General features: G+C 35.4%; 1 protein-coding gene and 2 long non-coding RNA genes across 3 annotated transcripts; 2 read left to right on the top strand and 1 right to left on the bottom strand.

The window, feature by feature from the left end:
- Positions 1-2,588: 2,588 nt before the first annotated feature.
- On the top strand, positions 2,589-8,811 carry LOC149966182 (uncharacterized). The gene is made up of 3 exons (XR_016480770.1): positions 2,589-2,627; positions 2,699-2,800; positions 8,779-8,811. It is a non-coding gene; the product is annotated as an uncharacterized LOC149966182 (long non-coding RNA).
- Positions 8,812-10,096: 1,285 nt separating this feature from the next.
- LOC149966181 (uncharacterized) lies at positions 10,097-14,126 on the top strand. Its single transcript, XR_016480254.1, has 3 exons — positions 10,097-10,350; positions 13,845-13,937; positions 14,009-14,126. It is a non-coding gene; the product is annotated as an uncharacterized LOC149966181 (long non-coding RNA).
- Positions 14,127-22,999: 8,873 nt separating this feature from the next.
- On the bottom strand, positions 23,000-23,897 carry LOC149966180 (uncharacterized). Its single transcript, XM_090167479.1, has 2 exons — positions 23,283-23,897; positions 23,000-23,225 (listed from the first exon to the last, which is right to left on the bottom strand). The coding sequence occupies exons 1-2, from the start codon at positions 23,618-23,620 to the stop codon at positions 23,000-23,002; spliced, it is 564 nt and encodes a 187-aa protein (XP_090023605.1). The 5' UTR covers positions 23,621-23,897.
- Positions 23,898-24,111: the final 214 nt, after the last annotated feature.

Genomic DNA, 24,111 nt, shown 5'->3' with positions numbered 1-24,111 from the left:
ATACCTGTCCCAATTTTAAAATTTCGAGGTAGGCTAGACAAACCTCACCTTACCCAAGCGCCACCGATTTCACGAGTGATATAAATAAGGAAATAATATTTCTTCTAAGGCCGAGGATTATTGTGGAAGAAGGGAATTTGGTATTCCAAACAGCCATAAACAACAATATCACGTTCCGATCGTACGGTTCCGGGAAGATTAAAGTTAATAATGCCGATTTGGAAGAATTGGTCAAAAAGGCAAGTCCTTTACTATTCATCCGGGAAGCAATCAATATATTTTCTTGGAATCTATTTTTTATTTCGTATTTAGGCACAAGATTCGGTTGCAAGTTTGGAAACCTATACTTCCGTAGATGCAGTGAGTAGAAATCAAAACATTTATCTAAGTTGAAAAGTGTTCAATCAATTTTTGACATGATACAAAAGAACAATAAAAAAGTTTCGAATGTGTTAGAAATGAATGTTTAATTCATGCGTATTGCTTGGAACAATTGCAGACTGCCATGTCGAATAAGATAAATGACATAGTACGGAGAATAGAACAACTCGGCGAAGTGACGGACAATTTTCGACAGTTGCAAGATCGCCTCCAGAACTTAACAGATAAGGTAGGTATTGAACAGTTATATTCAGTCTGTTCAACTGAAATTAACCCTAACTAAGGTTGTCCCAAAAGATAATACGATAGGTTTAAGAGGCAGAAAAAAAAATATCAGAGTTGTCGCTAGGATTTTCATCTTGGGGGTAGGGATAACTTTGGGCAAACACGACGATTATGTTCTATTTTTAACTTTTAAGCTGCGGGAAATAAAACAATTTTGAAAAACAATTTAGCCGTTTCAGCTCGATATTTATAGTAATTTTATATTGTTATTGAAAAGTGTTCGATTTAAATGACAATAAAATTTTAACCTGTTGGGGATAGATTTGTCGAAAGGTATTACTTTAAATTCAGAAGTCATTGTTAACTTTTTAAATTAAACTTTTTATGTGATTTTTATCGCAATCTATCGCTGTATACTGTTGGGAATAATTTTATTCGAAGTTAAGACGTTGCTATTGGTTACTATGGTTAGTTCGCTTAAAAGTCATTGGATTAAATCATGGTTTAAACTTAATATTTGAAATAATCTTCGTTTTGTTTTTTAATAAACAAACTTTGTGAAAATGGAAATTAACTTTTTGCTATATGGAATTTTAATCTTCGCATCGAATGCTGGTACATTTTTACTCAAATTAAGTTTTTATTTAAGCCAATTGGATATTCCAAGTTAATGAGCATTTACATAAGCTACATTTTATGGAAATTTTAAACTAATAATTGAAATTAAACCAGATTTAAATCAAAAGACCTTGTTTGCACAAAATAAGCTGGTTCCAATAAAAGTACCCGGTTTAAATAAAATAACCTGGTTTAAGTAAATATTCCCGGTTTAAATCAAGTAACCTGGTTTAAATAAAATATCCTGGTTTAAATAAAATGGAAACTAAACTATTTTTTTTTAATTATAACCGACACGCGATACTTTGACCAATAAGCCTTCAAGGCGAGGTTACAAGTTAAGACTAACTAACTGAATGTTTTTTAACCTCGTATCTGTTTTAATTAATAAAATAAAGCGTTGTTGGTCTTTTTTACCTCTTCGACGTTGTTCATTGTTATCTTTAGACCAACGGTGTTCTCGTTTTCTTAAATAAAATTATCTGGTTTGAATAAAATAACCTAGTTTAAACCAAAAACTGCCTTTACAAAAAATATTTAAACAAAACGAACTATGGTTTTTTTCCAATCCTGTTGTTAACAGTGTACAGTTTTTACAGGCTAGGTTCGTCGGAAATTTCTGGGGGATATTTTTCAATTTTTAGGGCCTATAAGCCCCACGATGAAAAGAGTCACAGTTATAGTATTTTTTTAAAATATATTTTAGGTTTATCAAATCATTGGTGGTCGACCGATAAGAAGTGGACGAATATTGAATTTGAGAACTCTTTCGCAAAAAGTATTAATATAATTTTTTTATTCTTTACCGCTTTATCGACACTTGATCTTATTATCAGGCAACCTCTGTAAACCTTATCTGGTTTTGTTAACTGATCTTCTTTTAATTTTAAAAGCTACTCTTTATGAAACAGATTAAGATATTGGTCAAAGAAATTGGATTAATAGTTTTATATCTTTTTAGTTAACTGTGAACACCTAATAGTTATCTGCAGCTGGCTATAAAATTAACTTAACTTTGATTAAATTGAAAAATTCTTATCATATAAAACAGATATTATATCGCGGCTGAAGCCACTAGATGGCATTATCATATCCTCTAGTTCCAAATGATTTCGAGAAAATTATCTATTAAGAAAAGCAGTTTTCGATAAAATGTCTCCTTTCAATTTAAGTAAATGTGGTCCAAACGGTAACAAGTGCTCTGATATTTAAAAGATTTTGAAAACTATAAAGTTATTAATGTTTGCATTTGAATTTATTTGAAGTCCTAATAAAACACAATCATTTATATTCAGTTCGTCTTGCTACCAATCTTGATAAGATATATAAAATTGTTCGTCAATATTAACGCATTGAATTTTTAGGTTCGAAATTTGGAACTGAATGTTAGCTTAATAATTGAAGTAAGAAAGTAAACATTTTTTTCTAGAGGGTAAAATAAGCGTATACACTATTTTATTTTGATATTCGATAGGATCTCAGGCGAGACGAGTGCGAGAGTAACCCATGTCAAAACGGAGGGAGCTGCTTAGATCATTTCAAAGGCTTCACCTGTTTGTGCCCTAAAAACTGGCAGGTAAATATCTTCAGAAGAAAACTGACTTGAAGCTTCATCAAAGGGGCTGATTACTTTGCGTAATCGGTGTTCACACCTCCGTTATAGAGTATTTAATTTTGGCGTAAAGTTATTACGCTCACTCTTTGTGTAATATCGGCTCAGTGTTAGGCCAACCCAAAGTGGTCGTCCTATCGGTTAAAGCCACCCTGGGCGAGACTGATTTAAGCGGCCTTAATAGCGTGGGTAATACAAAAAAGGAGCTAATCCAATGACGTTCAATTTTAAGTTTACAACGTTTATCCATAGTATCAAAAGTAGCATAAGACCCAAAAGTGTGTCAGAACGGTATAGTAGTTAATGGGAGTTTGTCGCAAAGTATGAAAGGGAAACGAAGGGGGGGGGTCGGAAAAGTCAGAAGAAATTTGACTTGATGAATTTTCGACAGGGTCTTGCGTAGAGTTTAATCCTAGGGGCTGATAACTCTGCGTAATCGGTGTATATACCTACCTTATAGGGCATTTAATTTTGGCGTAATCTGGCTTTTCGCGGAAGGTTACTGCTCGAACTCATTGTGTGATGTCAGCTCAGTGTAAGGCACACACTAACAATTTTATTATCAACCTGGCTAACTCCGCGTTATCAGTGTAAGGCAAACAAGAAGTAATCATCCTATCTGAGCGAAACTGATTTAAGCTAATACAAAAAAGTAGCTAATCCCATGACGTTCAATAATACGTTTACAACGTTTATCTATAGTATCTTTAGGAACAATTTTAATTAGAACTATTGGCAGTGACGTCATAACGTAAAGAACAATTCCAACTATCGAGGTGCTGTCGAGGCACCCCGAAACCTAAACAACGACCACGCAACCTGATACAGAGTCGGATTCGAGTAGTTTTGACTGTGAAAAATGTGATATATAAGTTATATTTTTAACCTAAGGTTATCGTGAGTAAGATTGACTGTAAGAGCTACTAGCTCATAAATAATGATCGGAAAATGTACTTCAGTGTCTTCAGGGGTGGTTCCCAGCAACTGCCAAATAGTTGTAATCCCCCAAGAGTTTAATTTTAATATACCGTGTAAGAAATCAATACAGTTTACATGTCGTCACGATCTATTACATGCAAATGACACTGGAGCTAAGTGAGCTACGTAACGTATACATGCGGTCCTGTGGAGATAAATTTGAAATCTGCCACTGACTGCCAGAGCTTGAACGGCGGAAGTTCGACCGTCGCCTATATGCTAAAGTTCTTGCAGCTGCAGGCAGAGCCACTGCTGGAACATCGAAGCGCGTATTCGAAGATAAATTTCAAGGCTGCGGCAGTTACAGCGCTTAACGGCGCGCCGGTACGTTAACAGCCACATCCGTTGTCTTCTACAGGAGCCAAGGGCGCAAGCCATTCCAATGAAAAATGTACGATACATTTTGCGCTATTCTATTATTCTTCGGTTAATGTTTATTGTTAGATAGTTAAAACTTATAACTACACGAAATCCTTTTTTAATTACTTTTTTCGCGGCTTCAGCTTGCTTGTGTGGACGTAATCGATTACGGTAAGTGTCTTAGTGATAAAATTATTTTAATATTTACGGAATTACGATTGTGGTATAACCGTTCAGCGATGGCGTCTAAATATTCGTCGAAACTAAACTAAATTGTTAGTATATACAAGGGATAAACGATTAGGCTTTTGGGATCTTTAGAAAATCAAATGCGATTATGCGAGGGCTCCCTTACAAAACCATTTTAAAAAAGTCTAAAAAGCTTTATATAGTCTTATAGAATGTCTATGGTACTCAATACGTTATAGAGTATTCTATAGCCTTCTCCAAAAGAGTGTTTTTCCAAATGTTTAACAAGAAACCAGTTTACTCTACTGTTATATTTTCAAAATATACTACAAAATATTTCGTAAACTTTTACTTTAACACTCTATACGAACGCTGTACAATATTATATAAAGTTATCGAAAATAAATTTTTTATAAAATGTTTTAGAAATTGGCTCTACAGGATTTGTTTGTGTTTTTAATAAATTTTCCACTGAACATTGGTAAAACTATTACTTTAACACTCGGCACAATAGGTGATTATGAAAAAGAATTGCGCGCAGAGGCTCACGGGAGTTGGTTATTTTTTGACAAAGCGTCGGCTGCTTAAATTCGTCTGCACCTACCGAGGCCCGCGGTCGTCCGCGTTTAGTAAAAAGCACCAACCATGGATTGATTGTTTGAAAAGTTAGTATTTTTCTAAAATTATTAAAAATACACGAAGTTAACAAATTTATTATATATTTTTTTTATTTCTTATAGTTCTAGACCAAGTATTGATAAAGAAACAAGCCCAATTTTAATAGAAGACTCAAGGTTATATTTACATACATTTTTCCATTATTCCTGAAAAAGAATTAAAATCAATTTGTATAGAATTTAAAAATATTTCATTTAATAAAACAATAACCTTAATTTAACGACTTTGCGTACTTCTCTCAAAACGAAAAACGAAAAATCCTTTCGATTGAACAATGAAATAATAGAAATCTCGCTAAACCTTGCCCAACTAGCCAGACGAATTTACAAAAAGGGCCAATTTTGATACTTTCAACTTGGTAGTACTTAACCAAATCACGTGACCACCGATATTTTTCATAATCACCTATAGTTGTATCGTAGATTCAACTTAATAAAGGTTAAAAGACATTCTATAGAATATCATAATAAATATTTATACACATTCAATAGACTATTATAAAAAAGGGTTATAGACATTCTATAGACTATTATAATAACGGTTTCTAGACATTCTATAGACTATTATAATAACGGTTTCTAGACATTCTATAGAATATTTATAAACATTGTATAGAATATTTATAATTCTTTCATTATTCTAAAACTATTTTACAAATTTTCCATAAAAGTACCATAGATTTCCCTATAGATAAAATCTACAGAAAAATTACCGAATGCTCTAAAAACTATGTAAAATAATGATATTAAAAAAAAGTAAATTAAGTAGAGTATTGAAAAGTTATTTTATAGAATATTTTTGTAACGGGATTGCGCGACTTGACAAAGCTAGTTAGTAAATAATAATAATTTTATTAGGATAAATCACAACACGGTACCGAAGTAAAACCTAAACGTTTTAATCTAGGCGAGCACTATTCATTTCTTGAAATACCTTCTAAATCTCTGAAAATGGCGGAGGATTATGAGGCCACCGGAATTAACATAAATAAAATCGAGCCTTCTTCCGATGCGCTCACCGGAGAAAACAGCGTTACCGCGCGTGATGATATGAATCAGAATTTTCAAATCAGAAAACCTTTCTGTGTCTAAACCGGGCGAACTGAAAGAACCGCCGTTTTTCAGACCAAGTGACATAGGGCTCTATGTGAACAAGAAAGTAGATCACATTACCAAGTGCACCATATTAGAGAGACCTTGGACGCGAAATGAGAACAACGTGTTCCCATATTCCGAACATTCCAAGCTAGGAACACTAAAAAAGCGTTAGGTCAACAACAGTCATCTGAAACAATACCACTGGTTAGCACTTTTTGACAACAACGAAGGTTTGTATTGCAAGTACTGCGTTTTGTTTGCCCTAACATATGTACATAACGCTACTTGTAACCAAACCTTTACAATATTTTCCCAAACTGCTTAGAAAAGATGGAGATCTAGTTCTACACGATAAACATGTATATCATATACATACAGTCGAAGCGGGAAAACAATTTATAGTCACTTTTAAAGAGCCGAAGAAAGACGTATGTAACCAAGTGAACGTACAACGTTTAATACCGGTACAAGAAAACAGGGACAGATTGCGACCAATTTTGGAATCAATCATATTTTTAGGTCGGCTTAATATACCACTGCGAGGTCGCCGAGATGACTCATGAAGGACTCAGGATCATCGAATGATGGCAATTTTAGAGAGCTTTAGCGGTATCGAATTGCGTCTGGACGAAGTTCTTAGATACCATCTTGCCTATACCTGTTCTCCGCAACGTAATTGGGGAAAATGTGCAAAACGAATTAATTCAATTTTGTGGTGATGAAATTAAGTTCCATATTTAGGAAAAAGAAACAATCGGTTATATATAGCGTGATATTCGATGAAACCACAAAAATATCTTACACGGAGAAGCTTTGTCTAACGTACGAAAAGATTTCATCACTTACCGTTATGCTGCTGCGATTCAAGGGACCGCTGAAAATGAAAAAGAAACTAAATTGTCAGTTTAAGTACTAGGAAAAATTGTGTTGAATATTTTACAAAACCTTTAACTGGATATAAATAATTGCCACCGACGGATATTCCGTGATGACATCTGAAAATCGCGGAGCTGTAACGGAGATAATGGACATCGCGTGGTGCCCATACTTTATTCGCACCCGTAATAATTCATTAATGACGTCTTCGAAACTAACCACCACCAGAAATGCTACTGGAGTCATGAAAGAAGTAATTGCATTCTTTAACGCTTAGGCGAAAAGAAAGTGGCTTTAGGTCGACAAATGGTCAGACTGTGTCAAACTCGCTGGATAGAAAATCACAATGGCGTAATTCAATTCCAGAGTATTCTTGGTGAAATTGTTAACGCTCTTTCAACTATTTCGTCGTGGGATGATCGGAAAACCGTGGCCAAAGCATCTACTCTCATATCATCCGTGTGTACTATCGAATTTGTTATGCCTTTATTTTGTCTAATCGACCTCCTTTAGCACACTTTTCCATTGCGCAGACTACTTCAAACTCCATCTTTGGATTTTATCCGAGTAGTTCAAGCCGTTGATGATATCAAATCGGATTGGCGTGAAAAAGGGAAAATTCTGAATCCGTATTTTTACAAATTTACTTAGAAGCTTGCAAACTGAAGCAAACTGTGGACTTTGAAGTAAAAATACCTAGAATAGTGAAAGAAAATTCAACCAACATTTCTACAGCATCCCATTACTGGATGAAATTAATCTGGATTTAAGCACTCGTTTATCAACCCGATTCTCTAAAAGGATTATACCTTCAATTTCAATGGCCATCATTTCTCCTCCAATTTCAAGAAGCTGTAATAATAGACCGTTTAGAATGTCTACTAAAGAAGTTTAATTATCTTTTCGGTTTAGAGCACGGTTCTTTGATGAGTTATTTCCAAGTCGAATTAAGCCTTTGGAAGATATATTGAAAAAGAAAAGTGAAAAGTCCGAAAATTTCAAAATTCTAGAAAAACGACCCACTCAGCATTGGATATAATCAGCTCTTGTGATAAAGATATGTACCCAACATTTCGGATATTGTTGCAGATTCTTGCGACTTTAGCAATAAGTAACGCCAGAGCTAAAAGGACCTTTTCAACTCTTCGTCGGGTGAAGTCGTGGCTCAGATCACGAATGGCCGAAGAACGTCTGACTAGCCTATCTCTTCTGTATAATTACCGAAACATTTAACTAAACGTACATTCAATAATAAACCGCTTTTCGAAAAAAAAACAACGCCGCTTGGAATTTGTACTTTAATATTAATAAATGTTTTTAAAATATTCTAAATTTTCCAGTTTAACTAAAACTAAGCACATTTTATTATTCAGAAATGTAAATTAAATCGTGATAAAAATGGCGTATTGAGGAAGAGGGCTAATGTGGCGCGATTCACTTCAAAGGAAGTTCACCCGTGGGGCTAAAGGTCATTCTTAAGGTGTGAGGCACGTATATCTACAGTGCCATGGGTGGACTCTCTTGACCTAAATCAAAGCTCGGTATCCCATTTTCCCATACACGACCTTTCTTGTACTGTAACTAGCATTACGGTGCATGGGTATACAAATCCACATGTGTCTGCACTTTTATATCATGCCCCACCTACCAAATATATGTCTGGAGCCGCCCCTGCGTGTCTTAATTATGGCCTTAAGGGTCTGTCAGCCAATAAGTCGTGCAATTGAAATGTCAAGTTGATTCACTATTTTCCGTCATTTAAAGGGAAGTAGATGTGAAGAGGATGTTAATGAATGTGCGCTTTTCGCCGGAACGGAATTGGGATGCCAAAATTCAGCGACTTGCCTTAACCGACTAGGAAGCTACGAGTAAGTACAATACACGCATAACCGAGAATAATGATTAAATTTTAACGTAGCGGATTTACTTCAAAGTAAGTATTTTAAAACCTGACTATGATTATAAATTAATAATTTGGCACATTTCAACGCCGTTTAGTAAATTAATGGACTCCTTTAAATTCAGATGCGTTTGCGCCCCAAATTGGCACGGTGTCCATTGCACCAACGAACACGATGACTGCAATAATCCGGGAAGAGACGGAGATTTGTGTCTTCACGGTACTTGCGTTAGGGGACAGAGGAAATTTCATAATATCGTGAGTAAATTGGCCGTAGAGTCAATTGCTATCCATAGTTTATTCGATTTCATAACTATTATTATGCAATTCATCTATAACGTGATAAGTATCCATCTCTATACAGCTAATTTTGTCTGTTTGAAACGTACTTTCGCAGTCTCTTAACTGATTTAACCTTTCCACTCGAAATTCAAGTAACTTGGAAGCTTGCGAATCTACATGTAACAAAGCTAATGTTTATTGCACAATAAGTGGACTTTAATTTCAATATATCGACTCTATATGTTTCATTTTAGCACTTATAAGCAGGGCCGTGCAAAGGTATCCTGGGGCCCGGGGTCAAACTAACACGCGGGCCTCTTCGATTTGCACCCCCCCCTTGAGCTTCTTTGATGGGCCCAACAGCTACGGGCCCCCCCTGCCCCCCTCTGCACGGCCCTGCCTATAAGGTTATTTACCTTGTAAAATATATAATGTAAACCATTTCGGTATGACCAAATAATGTTTGACCCCTCCACTTATCATTAACCTTACCTAATTACATTTCAGGGGCGTAGAAACAGTAACATGGGAGCAGTGTCAATTTAAGATATTTAACTTGGAGGGGGGAACTTATCTTTTCATTCCCTTCCTAAACCTAAGGATGATTTCATTCTGATTTTCGTTAGCCATAGACGATTTTAGTCAGATTGAAATATGTAGCAAACACGTTTTTCTCACTTTTTTAATGAAAATCTCAAAGAAAGTCAGAATTATTATAACTTTTATGATAATTTTATTATGCTTAAGCTTCAAGACTCGACCGCGATTGAGTCATGACACTAAACTCTCTCTTGTCTGGGTTTTTAACGTTTTGCTCATTCTTCCATTCATTTCTGAATTGCCTTAATAGGAGCGCTTCAAATGCATTTGTGATAAAGGGTGGAAAGTAAATAACCGAACCGGAGCTTGTGACGTTGACATAAACGAATGCTCGCTAGATGGCCCTGCGCACTGCTCGCTCAACCCGAGGGTTCCTTGCTACAACTACGACGGCGGATTTCAATGCGGACATTGTCCAGCCGGATATGAAGGGAATGGTCAGAGCTGCCACGATGTCAACGAATGCCTAAATAACAACGCCGGATGCTCCCTGGTTCCACGTGTGGCCTGCGAAAACACTTTCGGATCTTTCAAGTGTGGGCCTTGTCCTCCAGGTATATTTCACTAAACGCGAATATACAGTGGAAAAAGAATACCGATCTTGAATAAGGCTGCCTTTCCACTAGCGCGAAAAATATCGATTTTGTAGGCGAGTAAACACTGTACGTGGTAATGAAAGTGCCTTATAAAAACCCAGGGTTCGGACACGACCTGGAAAACCTGGAAAAGTCAGGGAATTAGAAAATGTTTCTAAAAAGTCAGGGAAAAGTCAGGGAATTAGAAAATGTTTCTAAAAAGTCAGGGAAAAGTCAAGGGATTTGAAAATGGTCCAAAATGTAAGGGGAATTTAAAAAGACCCCAAAAGGTCAGAGAAAAGTCAAGGAATTTGAAAATGGTCCAAAAAAGTAAGGGAATTTGAATTGTCCAAAAAAGTAAGGGAATTTGAAAATAGTCCAAAAAAGTAAGGGAATTTGAAAATGGTTAAAAAAAAGTAAGGGAATTTGAAAATGGTTAAAAAAAGTAAGGGAATTTGAAAATGGTTAAAAAAGTAAGGGAATTTGAAAATGGTTAAAAAAAAGTAAGGGAATTTGAAAATGGTTGAAAAAAAAGTAACGGAATTTTAAAATGGTTAAAAAAAAGTAAGGGAATTTTAAAATCAGTAAAATAAATTTTTGAAAGACGTATTAAAAGATATAATAAATATTTTTAAAGGTTTTACCCCAAACCTGTCATTTATTCTAAAAACAATGGTCAGGGAAAACCTGGAAATGTCAGGGAATTTAATTCCGAAAATTTCGTACGAACCCTGAAACCGAGCTCAAGATCTTGCGTGGGGTGGCGGAGTGGTTAGCACTTTCGCCTCGTAGCAAGTGGAGCCGGGTTCGATCTCAGCTTGTTACACTGGGTGAAAACTCAGATCGACTCCTTCTGCGTTGAGTTTGCAAGTTTTCTCCCTACTGGTTAAAAGGCTTACCTACGAGCTTGTGGATGTCAACCACCCTCCTACGCCACCTGTTTAACGGCATTAAAAGGCGCTCGATGACCTTGGCCTAAGGTGGTGCCTAGGGTTTTAGCCTAGTTGATTATTATTATTTTTTAGATTCGTCGCAATAAATTAAGCACTCACTACTACGAACTTTCAATGAGTGTTTATCATTGCTAGATGACAATAAATAAATGATTATTCAAAGCCGGTTATAGAGTTTGTACTGTTGCGACTGTACATACAGGGTGTCTTAATTTGATTGGCCCAGGCGTTTTTTTCAAAAACTATAGTTGCTAGAAATGTGACATTCTCAGAATATACTCTCTCGGGGAGCACCCTTTTCTTTTGGAATTTTCAGAAAAATCGTGAAATTTTCACTGTTTTGAAATTTTTATTTTTTGAACGATAGGTGGTAGACGAAAACTTTCAATCAACAAGTTGTAGAGCGTACTCGAAAACCTTTAATGTAATTGGTTTGGTCAAAAACGGACCATTTTTCATTGACATAATACGTCATGAAAAAAAACAAGTTGGTACTACCCAAAAAGGTTTACGTCTCATGAAAAAGAAAGTTAGAGAAACCTATCTAATTTGCAATGATCGTAAGTTTGTAAAGATAAAAAGGGGCTGTTTTTTTAAGCCGAATCAATTTAAATAACTTTTTACAGAAAATACAATTTACATAGTAGAATTCCCGAATTCACGCGTTTTATTTGGGGCAAGAATGTTGCAAGATGTCCACGAAACCGTCTAATTTATTCCAACTGAATTTCCCAAGTGTTTTTTTATTTTGCACTACTCTGTCGCTTAAAGTGTAGCTCCATTTTAGTATTTAAAGAGACACAGCTTCGTTTTAAAATAATTATCAACGAAATGCGTTTGAAGTGAGTCGATTATTTCGAATGTTGTACCCTGAAGGAATCGTGAATCGCAGATTCCGCGGACCTGGCCATAACAACATCAACCAAGCACTTTACGATGGTGATCAGCGACTTCGGCTAGATTTCTGTAACTGGTTTTGTACTATGGCCGACGGAAACGAAGATTTCCTCAGTTTGATTCTGGTGTCCGACGAGTGCTCCTTTTGGAGAGACGGCCCGTTTAACAGCCAAAATAACCACATGTGGAGTGATGAAAATCCGCACTGGGGATTTCCTCACCACAATCAGGTACAATTCCGTTTAAACGTCTGCGCTGGTCTTCTGGGAGATCGCGTTATTGGGCAATTTTTCTTCCGCGTCGACTCAATGGGCAGAACTACCTGACCTTTACAAAATGAAGTCGCAGACGAGTTGGTTTCAGCATGACGGTGCACCTGCCCACCAAGAAAGACACGTCGTGCAGTGCCTTAACAACGAGTTCCCTGGTCGATGGATAGGCAAGAACGGTCCAGTACGGTGGCCTCCGAGGTCCCCAGATTTCGCACTGCCGGACTTTTTCCTGTGGGGATTCGTCAACGAGGTAGTGTATAAAACGCCTGTCACTAACGAATAAGATCTACGGCAGAGAATCATCGCAGCGTTCCAACTCGTAACTCACGAGATGGTCCGTGCTTCGTTTCAAAATATGCTTCATCGCGCACGGATTTGTATTGCAGCGGACGGTGGAATTATTGAACCTCAATTAAAATAAGACGCGTGAATTCTGGAATTCTACTATGTAAATTGTATTTTCTCTAAAAAATTATTTAAAATGATTTGTCTTAAATAACAGTTTTTTTATCTTTACAAACCTACGATCATTTCAAATTAGATAGGTGTCTCTTTCTTTTTCATGAGACGTAAACCTTTTTGGGTAGTACCAACTTGTTTTTTTTTCATAACGTATAAAATCAATGAAAAATTGCCGGTTTTTGACCAAACCAATTTCATTAAAGGATTTCGAGTACGCTCTACAACTTGTTGATTGAAAATTTTCGTCTACCACCTATCATTCAAATAATAAAAATTTCAAAACGGTGAAACATTTCACAATTTTTCTGAAAATTCCAAACGAAAACGGTCCTTCCCGAGAGAGTATATCCTGATAATTTCATATTTCCAGCAACTATAGTTTTTGAGAAAACGCCTGGGCTGATCAAATTAAGACACCCCATATAACTGGTTTGTCTATTGTTTTTCTTTATGCTACCGAAGCTTATAATATCCTATGTATAGATCTGGCAGCATTTTTTAACAGGGGGGTGGGGAAGAGAATCAGATATGGGGTTTATTTAAGCGCCTATTTAAACTTGCAACTGTAAGTTTATCTTTAGCGAGCAATAAAATGGGCTGTGCGAGAAGTGGTTTTAGGCAATCGAGCTGTTTTTTTCTCTTCTTTGGATGAGTCTGAACAAATAGTTTGGTACCACTGCTCCATTTTTTTGCTGAAGAAAAATATTCTTATTGTTCTTGAGAATTTGAAGTAAAACTACATTCTTGTAGGGTCACGCACCTAAATTCTTAACGCTTTTTTGCCACTAACGTTTAAGCTATAGAAATGATAAAATTTTGATAGTTGATTTAATCGTGACAGAAAGTTGGAAAAGGACGTGTTCAAAAGTTGTTTTTAATTTTTTAATAGGATTCGTTGGTGATGGGCGAACGTGTTTGCCAGGCGTGTGCAGCCAAGGAAATGGAGGTTGCGATCGTATCGCTACATGCGTGGAAAACAACGGTATTTTTTTCTTTTATAAGTTAACGTTATGCTTAAAATTTCTTACATTATTTATTTACATAACGTGTTAGCGGTCTATGCTGGATATCGAGAATGTCGTTGTCCTCACGGGTATACTGGAAACGGCGTCGGACCAAACGGATGCGTTGCTTCCTCAAGTGGGGGTAGTGGTGGAGGAACTGGAACAGCTTGTGATAGCAGCCCATGCATTCATGGATCTTGCCGAGTAAGATCAGTTGAACATTATTTCATAATGTTTGTATTCCGTTTATATGATCAATAATTTAAATAGAACAACTGTCAGTTTGAATCGTTGCTGTTCAAGGGCTGATAACTAAATATCTTTTGGGTAGCGGAAAAATTAAAATTAAGAATTTTTAATAATATCTTGGTAGTAGTCTAAATATATGTAATAATGAGACAAGGAGTTTAAATACTAATTTCACTGCAATCGAAAACCGACTTGTTCCTCGAAAAATAAATCTGAGTAGACCGTGATCTTGACCTTCGCAACTGTGTTAAGTTTAGTGAAAATTTGGTATGTAATTTCATGTAGCTTTGACCTATGGCGTGCTAATACGGAATATCTCTGCTCAATTTTTCAGTATTATCTTTCATTTAAATTGAAGTAGAGCGATTAGTTTTTACGCGTTTTTATATAAAAATTTGGTCAGTTCGAATTTTTTTAACTATCTTACAAATTTTAAAGAACCTAAGGGGTTTAAACATATCTAATACATATTTGATACACTTAAAGCTCATATCAAGAAATTATCCTCCCAAATATAAAAATAATACGAAATAAACTGGTCACAAATAAATTTTATAAATTTACACATATCCGTGCAGCCACATCAGTCATCTTTTACTTGCGTGTGCTACCACGGATTTAATGGACCACTCTGCGACCAGCCCTTGAGGGCCTGTTCCAGTAATCCCTGCCAGAACGGAGCCACGTGTTTCGACAGACCAGACGGAGAATTCGCTTGCAACTGCGCCTTAGGCTGGCAGGGAAACCTTTGCGACCGAGAACTTGAAAGTTAATATTATACTTCATAAGATCATAATTCTTACATTTTGATGAATGATCAAATTAAATATATCTTTCATTTGGTAGGCTGCGGTGGGCGAATGGTATCGGAGATGGGAACAATTCGTTATCCTTTAAACCATGGAGAACAGTATCCTCATTCGGTCGACTGTCCTTGGGTAATTTACACTCAACCTGGAAAGGTAAACATTTAAAAATGTAATCAAATTACTAAGCGTTTCATTTAAGCTACTTTAACATGTCATAAATATAGAATAGTTTTATTCACAACGGAAGTAATTTTCGTGCCACAACAGTAGATATTAAATAAGGCCCTATACTCAGCACAATCGCTGGTCTATTACTTGTACGTCACCAAATGCAATGAGAACTAAGTGGTTGGATGCTTTTGTAATTTGACGTTTCTTTAAAAAAAAGAATAAATTACCAAATTCTGTGAAATATTATTACACATTTTTTCAAATCAATTGTTATATCTTGTTTAAAATAAGTTAATTTAGTATTAAATTCATAAATATCTTTAATATCTGGTCAAAAGGCTTTTAAAGTGTATTTTGAAATTTCCAGTCGAGATGTGTCTTAATAGGTTTTAAACGGTCCGCAGAATATTTAAAAACCTCTCTTCTTCAAGCATTCTCTCTTCACACAACCTGACCCAAAACTCAAATGATTATGTAGCCGATTAAGCTTTTCACGTAAAACAATGAAATAACGGATTAATATTCTTGTTTCTGTTCTGATAAGGTCCTCAACATAACCTTTACGTCCTTCAACGTCGAAGCGTCTCCCAATTGCCAGTTTGACTATCTGGCGTTCCACGACGGCGAAAATGCTGCTTCTCCTCGAATCCACCAATTCTGCGACACCGAAAAGCCCGTTGCATTCGTAATTAGCACTCACAACGTGCTTTACATTTTGTTCCATTCCGACTCGAGCGTCAACAACGACGGATTCGAACTGCATTGGAACACTACTGATCCCGTTTGCGGAGGGAACGTCACCAGTTCCCACGGCTCCGTCACTTCCCCCGGATATCCCGGAATTTATCCCAGTAATCGGGATTGCTATTGGTTCATCCAGGTCCAACCCGGAAAGAGACTGCACTTTCAATTTGCACACGTTGCCATAGAAACGCATGACAATTGCAGTTTTGATTTTCTAAGGGTATGTTTTTCCTAAGGCCAAAGCCACAGGTCTTTTTAATGCTTCGGTAAAATATTCAATGAAATTTTGATTTGTAGATTTACGATGGAGGATCTACCACAAGTCCAGTGCTGGACACCATTTGTAACACGAGCACTCCGTCACCGAAACACACTTCGGGATCTCACGCTGTGGTTCACTTTCACACGGATCAGTCACAAACAGATAAAGGGTTCAGTTTGACATATTCCTCGTTACCAAGTATGGTTACATTCTATGGAAATTAGATTTAAATACATTTGAAAGTAGAAAATATAAAATTATATTTTATCGATATTAAAATTTAGGTATTCCCGGTTGCGGGGGGTTTTTTACCCGAGATCAAGGCCTCATCGTTTCCCCGAATTATCCCGATCGATACGAAGACGACTTGAACTGCGAGTGGCTAATCAGAGTACACCCCGACGAGAAAATTCAACTGGAATTCGAAGAGTTCAATTTAGAGAGTCACAGGAATTGCAATTTCGATTACTTGAAGGTAGGACTCGTGAAGCAAACCAAATGAAGTTTAAACCTTATTTTGATTAAAAAGGGAACCTTTTTTTCTTACTTCCTTTAAAAAAATAAAACCTATTTTAGTTAAATGTGTTCCGTATGTTTAAAAATTATAAATTATTTGTATCTTTTCTGGAAGATTTTTGATGGTAGGGATGAGAACGCTGATTTTTTTGGAAAGTTTTGTGGAGTAAATGCTCCTCAAAATATTATATCATCCGGCAACACTCTGTTCATCCAGTTTAATTCCGACTACAGCCGTACGAGGGACGGTTTTAAGGCTCGATACAAAACAGGTATGAGTTCTTAAATATTGAAGAACGGTAACTTACGTAAAACGTTATTGAAAGAAATTAAAAACCACTTTATTTACATTAGAAATATTTTAATTTTAAATAAAAAAAGTATTTTGCACTCTGTATATTAATTATTAGCAGTGGCCCTATGACATTTGGGTTAGCTAGGCCATTTACAGGATTATTATTTCAGACCTTAAAAATAATTTAGGGCTCCATTTCATTTCCTAAAGTTAACAAAATATAGTAATTCATCCGAAAATGTCAAATTCTATGGTATTCATTTGACTAGAATCTTAAGTTAACTACCAAAAGTTTCAACTATTTAAAATTCAGGGTAGGCCAACACTTACTTGGCCTACCTCCTGGCGCCGCCAGCCCGCCACTGATCATTAACAGAACTGCAGAACAAACACATTTTTAGCAGATGAAATACCCTTTCCTGTTGAAATACTTAAAAAATCATTAAATTATAGTTATTATTTTTAACTCAAACTGAAATGATGCGTCACACTCATTTTATTGTAAAGAACCTAAATCAAATTTCCAGCTACGCATTGATGGTCATTTCGAATTATGACGGTTTGCGATTCTATTTGTTTTAATTCGAAATTTATTGAAATTCCCGTAATCAAAGATAACTGTTTCATATTTAATGAATTATAATTATCCACATAAATTAAGTGGCAAACTTAAGAGTATAAATTGTAGTAGATATTGAGTAAAGATAGTTATTTTTAAAGTTGAACCGAAAATAGAAACATCGGTGATTGTTAGCTCAAAAATAATAAATAAATTCAACTGGGTATTATTGAACTAATCAAATATACCATAGAAATATTCTAAAACAAACATATTTCAATTTTTAAGTATTAACTAAAAGTTTTGATTTTTTTGACTGACAGATCTGAACACACAAATTTTAGTTTGAACTTCTTCAAGTAAAAATAGGTTGTTATTTTTAAATCTAATATGACCAAGTTTGAGATTTATTAGAAAACGCTATACTCCGACATTGACTTGGTTATTTATTACATTAGCGCGTGTTTGGTTTTAACCAATAGCTGGGAAACCTCTATAACGATTTCATTGGACTTTCGGAAATGCCTCAATGATTTAATTTTCATAAGATTAACTAATTAAAATTGAGGTACAAAAACCAGAATTTGGGGTTAGCGGTAGCTTTACCAATCTTGCTCAAAATCAGGCCGTTTACCTAAAAAAGTGTCAATTTTTATTAAAAATATGAAGTTAATAATAATAATAATAATAATAATAATAATAAAAATAATAAGGAGTGGTTATCACTTTCGCCTCGCAACAAGAGTCGCCGGGTTCGATCCCAGCTTGTGGCACTGGGTGAAAACTCGGAACAACTCCTTCTGCGTTGACTTTGCAAGTTCTTTCCCCACTGGTTTAAGGGGTTTCCCCCGAGCTATTTGGTTTCCCCTTCCATAAAAATTTGTAGAGGTTAACGGTAATAGTTAGTGTAGGGAGCTGTTGGCTTGCGTGGCATACAGGGCTTGCAACCACCCTCTTACGCATTGTAACCCGGCCACCTGAAAGTCGCTTGATGACTTAGACCTAAGGTGGTGCCTTGGGTATTAGCCTAGCTGATTATTATTAATATGAAGTTAAAAATCTGAAAATCCTGGTCCTGCCCCTGAATTTCTATATATTTTACCAAACCAAATTCTTTATTCCCGCCTAAGATTTAGAAAATTAACGCTGTATCATTTAAGTGTATAAATATAGGTTGTTTATTTATTTTTTATTTTACCATTTGGGTTCAGCTTGCGGAGGCCTGTTCACTTCCCTGACTGGAGTTTTAAAATCACCGTATTATCCGGATAGTTATCCTTCCGATAGGACCTGCAACTATCAAATTGAACTACCTGTTGGGAAACTTGTTCAATTACAGTTTTTGGATTTTGACGTTGAAGGAGATGAAGACTGTCAATTCGATTGTGTTGAGGTAAAAATTTTAAATGCATCTTATTGTTTACTCGCGTTTGTGTTTATGTTAAATTTAACTTTACTGTTTGTACAGTTAAGCATATTATAGACTTCAGATGACATGCTTAAACTATAAACTTTAACACTTTTATTGACGTAAAAAACCAGTGTAGTAGCTAGGATTTTAGTTCTGGGTGGGAGTGGGAGAACACAATTGAAAAGTATAAGAAATAAAATATTTCTACATAGAACCATACTTTACTGGGGGCTTTGCACATTTTTCCCCATGGCTACGCTTTTGACCAACAAAAAATTAAGATCTTGACGTTTACTAGCCCAACCTAACAGTCGAAGTTTATAAGATGATCTGCCGCCTATGTTACGAGAAATCAATAATTTTCTTAAAGGCAAGTTCCGGGATAGTTAACTTTTGGTCTTAAAACAATGGCACACGCCTAAAATTCAAAATAAAATTTGTTATACGAAACAACAAATAATTGTAATTAACTTAGAAGCATTTAATTAATTATTATGTGCGCCGCCATAACCCCCTGTATTTCGGTTTCCCCTCAAAGTTTTCGGACCGTGTCCTAATTGGCTGCTGTAGCAAGGCCAACTTCGTTGACGGGCTGTTCGGGCGAACAGCGCCTCATCGAAATTGGATGTAGTATTCAATGAAATCAGTAGATAATCCGGGCACCGGCTTCAACAACATCATAATGCCAGTTTGTATAATAAAAGGGTGTAAAATTTTCTCTGCAAAATTTGGGGTTTCTTTATATAGAGTTCCTAATTTTTTAAAAAACCCCGAACTCGCGCAAAAATGGCTTCAGTTCGCGGAAGAACATGTAAGAGCTCCGTATTTTGGGTCACCGTCTGCGTCTAAGCCTTTGCCACCCAGCAGTAACCTAAGGGTTTGTGAAAATCATTTTACTAGTGATTGCATAGAAATCAGAGGCACTGGTCCTAAAAAAAGTAAACATCTCAAAATTGGTTCAATTCCAACATTAAATCTTCCTGAATTGATTGAACAGACCACTGAAGAAACTTCTGAAGTTGAATTAAAACTTCAAACTCAATGCGATAGTTTATCAACTGAGTTTAGCCATTCAAAAGTAATTGGTTCTCAAGTTGAAAAGGTTCATGCTGGAATTAATGCAATACCCATTACAAGGTCTATTTTCGTACAAACTATCTCTGATGTGATGGTTGAGACTGATAAAATTAGTGTTGGAACTGAAACATGTACTGAAGAAAGTATCAAATTGGAATTGGCTACTCTCAAAGATAAATTAGTCACTTTGGCTGTGAAAGATCATTCTTATGCTACAAAATCAATTCACACATTTAGTCCAAGTCGTACGATAACAACGCCAATGGTTTTTACCTCTACTCCATTGAAAAATGTACGTGGTGCGCATTATAATCAATCACCCTTTTCTCTTGGTGAAATTTCTGAACAGTCGGAGCAGGATAATTTTGCCTATTCTAATGCGCCTAGTTTGGACTCTCCCTCTGTTATGGAATCAGACATATCTTTGCAAACAAATTTACTCCAGGAGAAAAAATACATTATCTTTGAAAGTCAACTTGACAAATTGTTATGTCGTTTGCGATGCCACGAAAGTATTTGCTCAAGCCCAATTGATATTTCAGGATGTTCGAAAAGCGAGAACGAGGGAACACAATTGAGTATTAAATTAATTTGTACAGGTGGTCACAAGAGTGTTTGGAAATCTCAACCAGTCTTAGGTAGAATGCCTGCCGGAAATTTGCTTCTAGCTTCTAACATTTTACTTTCGGGGTCAACTTTCCACAGAATAAATTCTATTTTTCAATTTATGGGCTTGAAGTGCATTGCCAAAAGTGTTTATTATGATATACAACGAAATATGGTAATTCCTGAAATAAAAGCAGCCTGGAGAAAAGAACAAACTAGTGTTATAGCAGATTTAAAGCAAATGTCAGAAAAGAAGGTCGCTGTTGATGGTCGTTTTGACTCGGTAGGTCATAGCGCAAAGTACTGTAGTGTAACTTTCATGGATCAAGACTCAAACAAATGTGTGCATTTTGAAATCGTGAACAAGTCGGAAGTTAACTACAAATCTACTAATATGGAGTTGGAAGGAGTTAAAAGAGGCTTAAAAAAGTTGGATGAATTTGGAGTCAAAATTAGTCAATTAACAAGTGATCGCCATATTCAAGTTAGGAAATTTATCAGAGAAAATTATACTGAGATTAATCATCAATTTGATGTTTGGCATCTATCTAAGAACATAAGAACGAAACTGAAATTAATTGCTCGAAAGAAATCAAATCAGCTAGAGCCATGGGTGAAATCGTTGAGTCGTCATTTGTGGTATTGTTCAGAACACTGTAACCAGAATGTTGATGTATTAATAGATATGTGGAAATCAATTTGCTTTCACATCACTAACGTACATACTTTTCCCAACCTTCCTCACTATCAATCTTGCATGCATGAAGATTTATCACAAGATGCGGCTAGGAAAAAAAAATGGCTTAAGGCTGACACACCTAGTCATGATGCACTTGTAAACATTGTTCTGAACAAAAATCTACTAAAAGACCTTAAACAAGTAAATGCATTCTCACATACATCAACTTTGGAGTCATATCACAGTTTAATGCTAAAGTATTGTCCTAAACAGAAAGAGTTTGACAGTGACGTCATGGAAGCTAGAACCATGCTGACTGCATTAGACCACAATTTTAACATCAGCCGAAAATTTTATTTTGAAAAAGAAGAGCATTTAGATGCACAGAAACAATGCAAAGAAGAATTTGATTTTTATTTCTCCAAAGCTACCGGTGAATGGCACGCTAGGCCGCTTAAAGAGCCTAAAACATATGGTTTCATATATACTATCCTAGAAAACATTATGAACAGAAAATTGATGGACGAAGAGGATATTCCTCTAGTAGATTTGCCAAAAATAAGGAAAAAAACTAATATGGCTCCAATTCCTTGTCCTGATAAGACCGAGTTAATCGCTGCAGCTAAAAAGCGTAGATTTGTTTAGAGAGATTACCATATTTCAAAACTTGGCATTTTTAATGTAGTTTTATTTAAAATATTTTCAGAGAGCCATAGTTGCCCTTAATAAAAAAAAGTTTATAGGAACCATAAAAATAAAAATCATTTTTTTATATTTATCACTTTAATTGATAATTCTGTTTAATAATAACTATTACTAACATTAAAGGCACACTATCCAGTGCATTTTTGCCAATAAATATTTCTAGTGTGTCGCAACGCAGCAGTGGCGCCACCTGGATTAAAAACAGAAAGCTCATCTTCGATTTTTTTTAAATGCCCTTGACAGTGTGCCTTTAATGACTTTGTTTAAAGAGTTTGTTAAAATAAACCATCCATATCATATTTCTCAAACAGATTTGTCCCTTTATTTTTTTGACTAAATATTAAGGTATAATCACAAATTTATTTATCACTTAGATCTTTTATACCTAAAAACATTTCTCACCTAGGTCTGTTTTTAGTATTTCTCAAATTTTTTTAACAAATAAAAAATTACTAATTTTTGGACCAAAGGTTAATGAATTACTAGTAAAATTATTGAGGCACTTGTCAATATCACTAAAAACAATAAATATTATGGAACAAAATTAACTTGGTTTTTAATTTTAACTGAGTTTGTTAAAATAAACCATTTATCTCGTATTTTTCACACAGATCTGTTAAATTATTTTTGACTAAAAATTAAGTTATATCACAAATTTGTTTCTCACTTAGATCTGTTTCACCTACAAACATTTCTCATTTAAGTCTGTTTTGACTAAGCTTTTCTAAAAAGTATTTTAACAGAAATAAAAAATTACTATTTTTGGCTCTAAATATGACAAAAATAACCAAACATTTAAAGGTTAATGAATTACTAGCAAGATAATTGAGGAACTTGATAATATCACTGAAAAACCGTTAGGGAACAAATTTAACTTGAATTTTAAAACTAACTTTTGAGTAAAATATTTACCCTTACTAATATGGATCAAATGGTAAAAGATCTTAATCAATTATTCTAGGTTAAGAGCCTAAACTGTTCAACTTCAGTCCCACGCTTGTAACTTTTATAATCATTCACGTTAGCTTCGGGATAATTCTTTCTTACATTGAGAATTACGCAGACTGGCAAAACACGTCTAACATTTCTTCCAAGTTTGTCGTAAACTAGATGAGTGCAGCTCCTATATGCAGTATATCGATAAGTACGATTGGCTAACACAGCTGGGGCACGTGGAAGTCTCCTAGAATGTAAATAACTTGTATAAAATGCCCTTAAAATTCGCACTCTAGTACCGCACAAGACTTGATAATCTTCCTGTTGAGTAATGCATTGACAAGGATGATCAGTGTTTTCATTTAACAATTGAAGAATGTTATCAATTTGTTGGCAGCAAATGAACCCAGCTCTTATGTCTCGCTCATTCAAAAATTTCTTCAATATTAGTGTTTTTTCTTCATTGGTACCAAGGCCTAACCAGTCTGGAACACAATTTCCACAAGAACAGTTCTCAATCATTTCCTCGATATTTATATCGCCTAAATTTTCATCACCACGGCTTTGTTCTACCCTCTCTAACTCTCTTAGCTCTTCTTCAGTGTATTCTGGTTCAACGTCAAAAGGATTAATTCGTGGCATTTTATATTTACATGAAAACTTGAAAAGACGATTAGGGAAAACTAATTTCCTACAATCGTGAAAAAGAGACGAACGAAAGCAGCCAATCCCAGCCTTGCGTCCCCTTATCCAATAAACATCCTGTCCAGTCGTTTCACGGAGAAGCCTATCGCTTAGGCGTCTACTCTTCAAGTTTAAAGTTAATTATTTAATGATAGCAATTAAACTAATTGCAATAAAAATATATTAAAAGTTTTATTTTGCATTTTAAGTCTATGCCATTGTTTTAAGACCAAAAGTTAACTATCCCGGAACTTGCCTTTAAATAGGATTTTTATACCGTTTGCTAGTCTGTATTTTAATCTGAATTTTATAAGTACTCTAGCTACAGCTAACCAAAAATTATTTTTAAAGAAATCGACCAGTTAGATTCTTTATTATCTTTTACAAAAGTGAAATGAAAGATTTTGTGAATAGGCCGTTATCGAGAAAATCGAATATACCCTGTCCTA

Source organism: Leiobunum rupestre, chromosome 1 (assembly GCF_980474605.1).
Source record: "Leiobunum rupestre chromosome 1, qqLeiRupe1.1.hap1, whole genome shotgun sequence".
Classification (NCBI taxonomy): domain Eukaryota; kingdom Metazoa; phylum Arthropoda; class Arachnida; order Opiliones; family Sclerosomatidae; genus Leiobunum; species Leiobunum rupestre.
Note: the sequence above shows the minus strand (reverse complement) of the source record. Positions and strands in the feature narration are given on the sequence as shown.

Bases quoted from the DNA above. Each gene is read 5' to 3' on its own strand.
- LOC149966180 (XM_090167479.1), bottom strand. From the start codon at position 23,620: ATGCCACGAATTAATCCTTTTGACGTTGAACCAGAATACACTGAAGAA. The intron at 23,226-23,282 runs GTGCGGTACTAG...TTTACATTCTAG, and splicing joins CAGGAAGATTATCAAGTCTT to GAGACTTCCACGTGCCCCAG.